At 33.2% G+C, this 12911-nt stretch overlaps 2 protein-coding genes across 2 annotated transcripts; one reads left to right on the top strand and one right to left on the bottom strand.

Moving 5' to 3' along the window:
- The first annotated feature begins 4129 nt into the window (after window positions 1–4129).
- LOC146528403 (uncharacterized) lies at window positions 4130–6501 on the top strand. The gene is made up of 2 exons (XM_085203447.1): window positions 4130–5984; window positions 6358–6501. The coding sequence occupies exon 1, from the start codon at window positions 4258–4260 to the stop codon at window positions 5980–5982; it is 1725 nt and encodes a 574-aa protein (XP_085059573.1). The 5' UTR covers window positions 4130–4257; the 3' UTR covers window positions 5983–5984; window positions 6358–6501.
- A 165-nt stretch (window positions 6502–6666) lies between these two features.
- On the bottom strand, window positions 6667–12838 carry LOC146528402 (uncharacterized). The gene is made up of 12 exons (XM_085203448.1): window positions 12616–12838; window positions 12268–12439; window positions 11850–12047; window positions 11419–11556; window positions 10666–10742; window positions 9942–10138; window positions 9315–9410; window positions 8736–8870; window positions 8157–8267; window positions 7768–7973; window positions 7305–7399; window positions 6667–7127 (listed from the first exon to the last, which is right to left on the bottom strand). The coding sequence occupies exons 1-12, from the start codon at window positions 12733–12735 to the stop codon at window positions 7080–7082; spliced, it is 1593 nt and encodes a 530-aa protein (XP_085059574.1). The 5' UTR covers window positions 12736–12838; the 3' UTR covers window positions 6667–7079.
- Between the last annotated feature and the right edge of the window lie 73 nt (window positions 12839–12911).

Here is a 12911-nt window from a genome sequence, read left to right as displayed (position 1 = left end):
GTAAAGGCGGTTCTATTAAATATATATATCGACACAATAAAGGGTTTAGCAAAAAAATCTAACATATATTTTTTAGGGTTCCGTACCTTTTAAGGAAGAAAGGTACTAGGCAAAATTTGGTATTAAAACCGCTAGTTAAAATAAAGTATCAGATGAAAGGGCTCTGGTTAAGTTAACCTTGAATTTCAGAAAAAGCTCGAGACCTATAACTTTTCTACGGAACAACCATCGGTGGGCGAGCCCGACTCGGGCTTGTCCGGTTTTTTAAAATAACGATTCTAAAAATATCACCAAGTAATTATTTTTTTGTGACAGTCATCATATTTTGTAAGAGAAAGACTAGAAAAAGGAGAAAATATAATTAAATTTTATACTTCCATTACTCAGATCCTAGAAAATGGTGCCTCATTTTACAAAATATTTCAGAGATAATTTTCTAAAATTACTTTTTAACATTTTTTTTCTAAATTCACAGATAAAGAAAAGTTTTGATAGATAAAATAAATCTGTATCTTAATTTATTCTTGCATTCCTGCAAAAAATATCGTAGTAGTTTAAAGAGTATGTACTAAGTACACAATCCTAAAGTAACTTGATTAACTCAGTTTAAATCACTCACTTTACTATTTAAATAAAAGGGCAAATTAACGAGCTATAAAAATTCTGCGCGTTCCAGATTCGCGTTAAATGAGCTTTTAAATGTAGAGCGCACGTCTCTTACGTTTGACACCAAATTAATACTAAATAAGTACGTTTAAAGATTGAAAATTAAAATATAATAATAAATTTTAGTGTAAATGTGGCGGTTAAGGGTTTGATTCCCACACCATTAATTATTTCCATTTCCTCGTTCTGGTAAAAAGTCAAAGCACTGGGAGTTCGGCCACTGAAGACGCCATGTCTTGAAAACTGGACAAGACCGGGAATGCAGTATCTTAACACATATACCACTCTACCTAAACTGCTATAGTATAAATATATTTACTTACATAAAAAAATACTCCAAAAAAAAACAACTCCCAAACCAAACGCAAAATAGTTCACAAACTATTCTTAGATAGAAAGACGCAAAGCAGCAATATAATAAAGTTGTCTCGTAACTCTATCGGGTATAAACACAAGCTTAGGTTATATAAAAAACAAGTTTAATAAGTAGTTAAAACAAATCCCATCAGTTTTGAAAACCACAAATACTCTTGGAGTTTTTTGCCCGAGATAGAACCGAAAGCAAATTTATTTTTGTGTAACACAGAATTGAAGAGCGCGGAGCAAGCTGTAAATAAAATAAAAATGTAAATGACGGCCCCGCGTTCGCGCCAAATGTGCGGCCGGCTTCTACTTACAGGCTCTCTCAAACTGGCACAGATTAATTATTAATGAATTACTTATACTTTTTTTTAAATGATACAGTGATGTGATCTTGATAAAGGTCAAATAAACATACAACCTATTATTGGAAATACTTATTAGAACATTTATTTCATTGTCAATATTTGATATACATAGTAAAAATGAGATTTTATATCTTAAAAAGGGCCAATAACTGGGTGTAGCTATATTTTATATTTATAAATAATATTACCAAGGGCTTATATTAATTCAATATTAAAAACAAGTAATTTATAAAACTTTGAGAAGCACATAAATTTTCCCCACTCGTAATAAGCGCATTAAGGGTGGAAAAAAATTTAAACTCGTCGCGTCCCGAAACTTTTCGCGTTTTCTTTTTACATTAAGAAAGAACAAAAAACGAGAAAAAAATCGCCTACTTAGAAGGGTGGCAACTTTTAATATCACCCACTCCACTACAAAAAATAAAAACATCGTTAGAGTATGAAAATAAGATATATTATTGCTTGGCGAGTTTTTTTCGGCGAGAAAACAAGTTAAGTTGTAATAAAAACACGCTGGCTGTATATGTGAAGCGCTTAGCGAATTTAAAACTGATGGGGGAAAAGTCGCGGGGGAGTGTTTCATGGTTCTACCGTTATTTCCTTATGTAGACAGTGTGTATTTATATTCATACCTAACAGTAAGTATTATTGCTAAGATTATTGTAAATTATTGATGAACTTCAACTCTTGCTCCCTTTCAGTTATTCTATTTTATATAGCTTGCTGTATTTTGCCAATTTAATGGGAGCGCGATTGTAAATTATCTTTCATTTCTTTGACATCTATATCCGAAAATATATGATTAAAATTATTTTAATTGAGTATTAAATTCTAATATTTTATCAGTTACCAAATAATACCATTCCAAAAAGTACTCTTCTTTCCAATAACCTATGCCTAACTTACGGGATTTTTTACATAGCAGTGTGTGTTTGTATAACGTATGTGTTTTAGTTATTAGATATTAAGGTACAGTACTTACTTATAAATCACTCTCCAGATCGGCACTTAAGTACGATTTATAAATACGGATCTAAGGTACAATTGTTTATGGTACCTATCTGTTATTAGTGTATTTTTGTTCTAACCACTACGACTTCGACGTATTCATATTGAATATTAACTGGTTTTTCCGTAATCGGTTTACGGACAATAATATTGCGTAATAACAATATATGAAAACATTAATGAAAAATTATATGAATTGAATTATTGTCACTGATCATCATTCACATCTGTTAATTAATCGAAGATTATAATTTTCAATCAACTCCTTTGTATTATTGTATAATACACATATAGTTATTTGCAGTTGCTAACTTGTTAACCACAAGCTCGAAAAAAAAAGAAAATCGGCGTTCATCGATTTATAAGTCGTTATCATTAGCATATTAGCAAAGTGCTTTAGAAAAATTGTATCCTTACCACGAGCAAAGCGATCAAGATTTGAAGATACATTAAAAACCCAAATTTTAATAAAACACCATAAAAATACCATGATAACCTTTATTCCTTCCTACATATAGTAAATATAGTTATAATAACATTGAGAAACATATAATTGAAAGTGTTATGATTAAAACACTGTCTTGTGCATATAAGATTATGTCAGAGTCATCGCACATTAACGACAAATACAATAAAACTGTAATGTAGAAATTTATATTTTATTAGCTTTTGCCCGCGGCTTCGCCTGCATTGTTCAACGGCTTCCACTTTGTCTTAACGGTTATAAAAACTAAAACTTTACTATTTCATACACCGTAAGGACAATAAAAAAAATCATATCTTTAAATAATATATACAATTTGGCATAATAGTTCGGGCGTTTTACATACGTTTTCCGATGTATATATTGACATACTTTTTATTACTACTTCTACATAATAAATGATTTTAAAACATGAATTTTTAACTAAATGGTCTATTTAATATAGTAGTAATAAAAAAAATATTTCGATAATTTAATTTATAATAACCCTAGGTTATATTAATGAATTAATCAGTCAGATAGTATTTATATACACAGAAGTTATTTATAATTATTTTATAAATACGCCGATTAATGAATACAGATAAAAAATAAAATAAAATAGTGTATATATACACTAATGCTCAAAAGTATTTGGCCACCTCCACATTTACTTAAATTACATGCAATACATCAATACATACAATATCTTTTTTTACAACAAAAACCCATACAGCCTATATTTGCCGACTCCTGGTCATAAAACCTAGTAGTGTTTTTGTCGGTTTCCTGAAAATTAGTTTTTGATGTATAAATTTTATTTTGATCATATTATTGGGTAATAAACGCACCTAAAGTATAAAATAATTTAGTTACATGATGTCTCAAAAGTTGTTTATATTTTACTCTATTATGTAAAAAAATGGTTAAAACTAAGGAATATTCTGAAGAGACAGAGATTATTGTGTCCTTAAGGGGTTAGGCCACTGTAATTTTTTTGAAAAATCGATTTTTTTTTTATTGGCTTAAAAAATAGTTTAAACCCTCTAGAATCAGAAAAAAAAGGTCCCGTGTGAAAAAAGTTTTTTTTTCCTTAGGAAATAAAAGTCGCCGCCAAGGGCGACAAAACTTTCTCCGAAACGACTACCTGCGGCAAACATAATGGGCCATATGGCACCATAGCCCCCTCCCCCCTATTGTTCCCAACCGCCTGTATTGTTGTACCACGTGTCCTTTCGACCCTTTTGAGCATTATAAGCATAAAATTCCGTTAGTTTTGCGACAGCAAGCGCACAGTAAAGAGCGATTGATTGTTCATAAGCGACGATTTTTGCGTGTTTTCCGTGGTTTTTTTACGATTTCACTGTAAAATTTACGAACGCGTTAGTTGAAATGAGTGCTCGAGTGTATCGTGGAAGAAAAGGTACGAAAACCTCGTATCCAACGCGACGTCGGTCAAGCAAGATGAAACGACCCATGAATCAATATGAGTGTGAGAGCGATGAGCAGGGCGTCAGCGCTTCGGCGAAAAAACTGAAGGACTGCAACGAGGAATTCGATGTTAATAGTCAATTCGGCTATAGAATCATCAATTTCTGCGCCGTTTTTTCCGTTATTGCCCAGCACGTGAAGTGCAAAACGTGCGGATCTGACATTGAGTTTCGAGAAAGAAGTCCCCGTGGTTTAGGCTTCAAAATTGTGATCGCTTGCCCAAAATGTCCTGATGTGGAAATTCCGAATTCCAAATTTATTCGCAATGCATATGAAATAAATCGTAGAATTGTGCTTGCAATGCGACTGATTGGAATAGGATTATATGGAATCAAAAAATTTTGCGCGTTCATGGATTTGCCGCAGCCAATTTTTCATTCATTTTATGATAAATTGGTCAAGACGGTTGCAATCGCAACGAAAGCAGTGAGAGATGCAAGCATGAAGAAAGCAGCGCAAGAAGAGGAGGAGGAAAGCCAGAAAAATGGAAAAACTGACGGAATAACGGTTTCCGGCGATGGTTCATGGCGAAAACGCGGATTTTCATCGCTTTTTGGAGTCACGTCATTGATCGGCTGGTTAACTGGAAAAATTATCGATGTCGAAGTGAAATCAAAGTATTGCAAATCATGCGAGCACTGGAAGTCCAAAAACGGAACAACGGAATTTGAAGAATGGCAAATAAGTCACGCTGATGAATGCCAAGCCAATCACAAAGGATCATCGGGAAAAATGGAAGTCGATGCTGTCGTCGAAATGTTCCAACGCTCAGAAGATTTATACGGAGTAAAATACTCTAATTACATCGGAGATGGCGACTCCAAAACATTCAAAGGCATCGTGGATTCTAAACCTTACGAAAATTTTAATATACAGAAAAAAGAGTGCATTGATCACGTGCAAAAACGAATGGGCACTCGATTGCGAAACCTGAAAAAAGGAACAAAAGGTCTCGGGGGAAAAGGCAACCTAACTGCCAAATTGATTGATGAACTAACCATTTATTACGGCTTGGCAATCCGTCGAAATCCAGATTCCATCGAAAATATGAAAAATGAGATCTGGGCAACCCTTTTTCACAAAATGTCAACGGATGAAAAGCCTCAGCACGAAAAATGTTCAGAGAATTGGTGCAGTTGGAAGAAAGCGAAAGCGGAAAATGCCTTGGATGGGTATCATCACAATCAGCCAATGAATGAGGAGGTTTATGAAGCCATCAAACCCATCTACATGGAATTGAGCCGGGACGACTTGCTGGAGCGTTGCTTGGGAGCCTATAGTCAAAATAATAACGAAAGCTTCAACGCAACCGTTTGGTGTTTGGCCCCCAAATCATCTTCAAGCGGAAAAACTGTCCTAGATATCGCGACGGATATCGCTGTTTGCACATTCAATGGCGGCCTTACCAACGTCTTGCAAATATTCAAGATGTTGGAGGTGGAAATTGGTGTACAGTTATATAATTTCTGCATCGAAGCCGACGCCAAACGCATTACGCACGCGGAGACATCTCTGAGCGACGCGGCAAAAAGTGCGCGCGCGCTTCAAAAATCTACCAGGAAAAAAGAAGAAGACGTAAATTTGGCCATCGATGGACAAATGTATGGTGCTGGGATTGCAGACTAACGGTAAAAAATTTTTTTACCCTATTTTTTTAATTTTTTCCAATAGAAAAGTATTCGTAAAACTTTAAACGCATTTTTCTCGAAACACGGTTTTTCGAAATGGCACGCAGCACCACTCGAACAATTTTCATTTTTATTACTTGAAATTTTGACCAGATGTGAACATTAACATTCTCTAGTGAATGTCGATCGGGATTTTCAATAACTTTATTTATTGATTTTTTATTAACAAAAAACTAGCCGTTTTTTTCGTCAAAAATCATTTTTTTTTTTCAAACGCACGCCAAATCCACAAAAATTGATATTTTTTAAAACCCGATCGTCATTCACTAGCTATAACCCTCTAGATTCATGGTTTTTTTTTTTTTTGTTCTAGATCCAAAAGTGCACCAGTAGTGCTGCGTGCCGCGGACCCCTGCTTGCAAAACATGCCTCGGGAAGATAGCTGTGGAACCGCCATTTTGTTTTTTTTTCGCTGTAAAAAAATTTAATAATAAAGTTTAATGTATGCCCGATAACACCCTTAGAAGTTTTTTTTCAATTACCTTCAATTTTAGAAGCAAAAAATTCGTGAAAAAACCTTTTTTTTTTTACCGTTACAGTGGCCTAACCCCTTAAAGCCTAAAGTTAGACTTGTGGATAAAACTCCAAGACAAATGACAGAAGATTAACAAGGTAACATTGGAAAAAATAAAAGTCACATTTGCCAAGCTTTGCGAGACACAAGCCAAAATTTTTCATAATTATGTGTAAAATATTGCTAATAAATAATTAAAACTATTCTGAAGTAGCTTCATTAATAATTTTTTTTTAAACTGCATTTTTCTGAGTGGCTAAATAATTTTGAGCAGTAGTGTATATATACATAATACTAGTCCAAAACAAAAAAAAGAAACGTCTTTTATTTATAAAATTGTATCAATTTCATAAGATTTTTCTACTGTAATTAAATCGATTTTTGAGTTCACTTTAAGAATTTTTCATGATATTTCATATACCTAATTACTAATAAAATTATTTTTCATATTAATGAGCGGTGACTCTAATTTAATACACTTAAATTATTCAAATAACTAGAAATAACATTTTATTTCCATTTTACTGTTTGCTGTCTTCATCAATTGAATAATCCCCTTCTAGCACCACCTGAAATAAAATGCCGACATAAATTGATTAAATAAACTAAAACACTACATCAATGTAATAATTTCATAGCATGAACCTTAAACGTCTTTCTAAAAGAAACTTTAACAAGAAAATATTTATAAGTGTAATTACCTATATAGCTATCTAATATAAATTATATTAAAAGTGAACACCCACCCCCTGCATACCAGCTACTGCACGGTTAGTCTCCTTGTCCTCGCTCTCACCATCTTGTTCTTCCACTACCTCCATTTGCGCGTCTTGCTCACCATCTGAGTGGTCAATTATTTTATTAAAAAAATATATATAGGAAGATGGAATAATGTGTAGGAAGAAAAAAAGAACTAATATGACGCTTCCTTGCAGTATTTTACCGTGAACCGCCATTTTCATGACATTTCTCCCTATTGCAGGATACAGCGTGATTTGTTTCTGCTGATTGTTGTAGTTATAACAGGCTATATAATTACACGATAAAATAACAAACAAAAGATTCTACACACTTGCAGGTCTAACAAATTTTGCCAACTTAGAAAATTCAGTATTATAATTATTATACATATAAAGCAAAAAAAAATTATGCTAAGCAAGCAAAAGCCAAAGTCCAGTGTATGCGCTTTAGGAAGTTTATATTTCATACCTTCAGAAGAAGCCTGTATAAGTTGCAAAGTGCCATCTACAATCTGTCCCGAAATTACTCCAGATAAATTAGTAACATTTAATTTTTGTCTTATTTTCTTCGCTTCTTGTTCTAATTGTTGTTGTATATAGAGTTCTTTGTGGTGCACTTTGTTGTGATATTTCAGATGATGGGCCTTCGTGAACTTCTTGTTGCATGGACCGCAGCTAAAATAATAAAAAATCATTAAAAGATATTACTTATTATATTACAAAATGAAACTTTAATTTTAATGACTTTGAAAATACTTCACCTCTGAGTGGAAATCAAACCCACAATGATCGTGATTGTCATTAATAATACATAGAAATGACCTACATTCATATAAAGCTAGCAAATAAATAACTCACGAATATTTTTTCTCGCCCGTATGCGTTAGCATGTGATTGGCTAACACATAGGAATATGTGAAGGCTTTGCCACAGAGTGAACACTGGTATGGACGGAGACCCATGTGCAATCTGTTAAATGGAAATAAATATAATGATTAATATAATAGTTAATTTTAATAAATTAGGCTGTTAATCTAGAAAATAAGTAAATTAACACAAATTATGTTATTAAGGGAAGATTAAATATTTGTTTGAAAATAGAGATAAATGTTTTATATCTTCGAAATATAATATAGAACATTAAGAAACGCCACATAATTCTCATAAACCACTGAAATTAGGACTTCCAACAATTCAATACCACATCCTAAAAACAACCATCGAATATGTGTAGATTCAAGTCCCCACTATATTTGAAAATTTTATACATTTCTTAATATTTATCTTTAAAAATGGTGCAGTACACTCGACGAGTTGAGTCGATTTTAAGATTTTTTATTATTTTCCTCCTCAGTGACCAATTCAGCCACGACTAGTCGAGAGTACTGTAAAATCAATATCTTAATTAATTTTCGTAATTTTTAAAACAAAACTAACCTCTCATGTTTCTGTCGACTGCCGAAATCACCAAACCTACGATCGCACACTCTACACTTGTACGGACGGACCCCCGTGTGACGCATCATGTGACGACGGAGCTCCATATTGAGGACACAGGCGTAGCCGCAAACGCTTTAATAGGAAAACAGTATTAATTAATATTAAATATTGTCGTGGAAAAGGGGTACTGCGTACAAATGTAAACGCGTCGAACATTTAATTTTTTTTTTCAATTCATTTTCTCACACTGGTTACGAGGCAAAGCGCGGCGGTCGCCACTTAACAAATTATGCCACAAGAATTCGGCGGAAAGTAGAAACACATAGACACTACATCTACGATGCACTCTCAGCTTCATCCGCTTAATCTTACTGTTATATTATAGCCAAATTCTACAAAATCTTTACAAAAACTGTAGCTTGTGTCAATCTGATATATAAGCTATATTACAATAAAGTTTCATTCCAGTTTTGGATGAAAATGTAACAAAAATTCATCCATCGTCACAAACTTTCGAGTCTAAAATATTAATAATATAAGATAAATAAATATATATAAAGTAGATTTAATAAATACCTGCACACAAATGGTTTGATGCCCAAGTGTCGTCGTATGTGCGCTTGTAGCGACGCGTTTGACGTGAACGATGCACCGCAAGTCTCGCATACATGTCTGTAATGATACAGAAATTAATAGATTGTTTGTGGTTAAAATTTAAAATAGATCTTAATATATAATCTTTACCTTTTAGCTAAAGAATAGTAGTCTTATTTCATGCAAAATTAGTAAGATATATATTAAAAACTTTAAAAAAACGTCAGCATAAGATGAGCGCACAGTTCTAACAGACTCGCGTCGGTCGAGTCTAGACACGGTTAAAGTAGTGTCGTTTGTCTTGAACGTTTAAAAAGGAACTCATTTCCTATTTTAGGTAGATAAAAGTTTTCGTAAAGTAAAGAATGTCACAAAATGTTTTTTGTATTTTTAGGAATAAATATAGGGAGTATTTCTTTATTTTTATTTAATTTGTCTCTAATTTAATTTAATTTAATTCATTCAACTTACTTCGACAAGTAAAGCCAAACAGTTAAACATGTGTGTAAATTATAAATTGGTGTGTTACGACAGTTTCAAGCATTTCTTTAAAGATTGTATATTTTACAATTTTTATATATCAATGTAAAATAACGAGAAAACACTCACGTCTTCTCATAAACATATTTCTTTCTTGGTTGTGATCGTTTTTTCTTTGGTTTAGGGTTTAGTATGTGATCTGGTATGGGTTCTGAGAAAGCCATTATGGTTTCCTTTAGGAGAACATCCTCACTGTCCTCGTCTTTTGGCTTGAGACGTTCCTCGGTTGGTTTACAAGGCCTGCCACGTTTCCTTGGCTGGACTACCTATAAGAGTAGCAGATAAAATTATATTATTAAAATTATTAATAACTAACTATGCTCATGACCTCATCCATAAACTGTTTGAAATGAAACAAACACTAAATATATGGAGGTTTATCAAAATACAATAGCAACAAATAAGCAGCAGCGTAACTGGGACTAGCGTAGATAAAAGCACCAACACAAAAAATTCAAAAATGGTTGTTTTGGGTTTTATTACATTGACAAATGCCCTCAATAATAAATTATCTCTGATCAGTTATAGCTTTATTATATGTATAATTATCACATTGTGAGTTTGATTCTCACTCAGGGGAACAACTTTTCTCCTTCTTAAAATAAGACAGAGCCCGGCATTAAATTCCGCCAATAAAACGCGATATTTCGAAATTTAATCAGTTATTATTTCACAGTGTGTCATAAGAATACAAGCAAGATACAATGTAAAACTTTTTATTTAACAAATGTTTTTTATGTACCACAATGGCATAATCAAACAAATTTGATAGAAAAAAAAAACGAACACTAACCTCCTTCTTTATTTCTACTTCGGATTCAGGATCTTCACCACCTGGTATAAAATCTGGATCATCACCAGTATCCAATTCTGTAGAAAAAAAATGTAATGTAATGTAAAATGTATAGATACATATTTTCTCTTACTAGCCGAGTGTAAACTAACTCATTGTGAGTTTGAATCCCACTCAAGGAAATAAATCATGCTCACTCTTAATTATTTGTCCTGGTAACAAGACTTAGTGTGGTGTTAGGCTGAGCCACTCAAAATGCAATATGTCACAGTTGGATTGGGAGCATCCCAAAATTTGATTTCTTTTGCCTACTCTACTATATGATACAGCCTGAAGCTAATGAAAATATCTAGTGAGTTTAGTTATATTTCATCTTTTCATCTAGATATCTTGTTGTGTGTAGGAAAAAAATTTATAACATTTTCACATTTATTTGACTTGAAAAATAAACGGTGTGACTGTAACGCGACGGTTGTGGGTTCGATCCCCACTCGAGGAAGTGAAATATTTATTTACCTTTATATTTCCATTTCTTCGCTCTGGTGTCGAGGCAAAGCGCGGCATAGAGTTCTGGCACTCAACATGCAATGCCTTTTAAATTCAGCAGAAAGAGGGAAACAGAGTGTCTTAACACTAGGTTCCCTCTGCCTACCCTGCTGTGTGCGGGATACAGCTGCAGCAAGCTGATTTCAAAGGAACTTAAATATAAAAATTTTCATAATTCATTACATTAATACACATTTAAGTACCAACCTTCAGTTTCGAAACAATCAATCTCATCTTCTTCTGGTTCTTGTTTCAAATCCAAAGATCCCGATGCCAGTAATGTTGTTAGTGCTTCAGGCTCCTTGCTATCTGGTTTAGGTTTTTTACGCTGGTATGGAGATACATCTAAAAATAAAAAATAACTTTGATTCAATGATATATACATTTTGAATTATTACTCTAATATTCATTTGACCATAGTGGCAGGAAAATCTCTCAATTATATTATTAATTGTTAATGTCTGTAATAAGATTACTTATAATTTTTTAAGTTGAGAGAAAGATACTATTTTAGTGGTAGTACCATATTAACACCACCACACCACCCAATTTTTAGACACAATGCAAATCCCCAAGTGGGAATTATAATTATATTTAAAGCCAGTCAACATTATAATACATTAAAATAATATTCTTACCAATCTGCCCTTGCTCATTAGGATACTTCCTTGGCCGACCCCTTTTTCGTCTACCGGGAGCCTTAGTGACGACAGCACTGTTCGGAGTTTTAATAAGTGTCCTTGTCCACTGAGCCTGCGGGTCATGTTCAACTGGCAATTCATATTGTAAGAGAAGTCCATTCTCTTGTTTAATAGTGATTGTTTCTGTCTCATTGCCTGTATATCATAGTTTAAGTTTCAATTATATAGGTTAGTATAAAATCAAGCAAAGTACTTATGTTTTGTTGTTTTGACTAAAAGAAATTTATTTTATATTTAGTAATATACTGATGTTCTTACGTTTGAAATTGTTTTGTTTTGAAGTCTTTTCGCTATACTAGATAGGAGTTTGTTATCATGCATAAAAATTATAAGAAATTGTTAAAACAATCTTTACCATCTTCATTTTTATTCGCCGAGACAGCAGCCGATGTCTTCAAAAATTCATCGCGACATTCTTTTAATGTATCATTGGAAGATAAACATTGCTGTTTGAACTGACATGCGTATGTTAAGCGATCTACACAAGTCAAACATATTAGCGTCGGTAATGAGTCGTTCTTAGTCACCTGAATTATAAACAAAATTATTGACAATATCTAATAGTACTTCCGAAATTGAAGAATTTCTGGGATGTCAGCAAAAAATAACAAAATAACCACAAATAAAACAATATAGCAACATTTATGTATGAAAAAATTATAGGGTGGCCATCGCAACCATTTGCAGTTGTAATTTTTCGTACCTCCACGCCGCAACAGTAGGTATACTTGTCGCCGAGTTGTTCGTTGTTTTCATCCCAATCAAATAGCGATACCATGTCGCCTGTCTCCAGACATACTCGGCACGTTAATTGCCAATCCATTTTACCACAATATTGCAGCAGTTATAAGAAAAATATCATCATATCTCAACTAAATTAATGCATTTATTGTAACCGGAAGTTGTATTATGTCAAAATACCGTTGCCAACATGACAGCAACATCGAATCGCGTCGGTAAAGTTCCGTTACACGAAATTGTCTACATTCGAATATTATA

This window comes from Heliconius melpomene, chromosome 19 (assembly GCF_056956725.1).
Source record: "Heliconius melpomene rosina isolate 202511_hmr_F chromosome 19, ASM5695672v1, whole genome shotgun sequence".
Taxonomy (NCBI): domain Eukaryota; kingdom Metazoa; phylum Arthropoda; class Insecta; order Lepidoptera; family Nymphalidae; genus Heliconius; species Heliconius melpomene.
The sequence above is the reverse complement of the archived record's forward strand: the minus strand, read 5'-3'. Positions and strand labels throughout refer to the sequence as shown.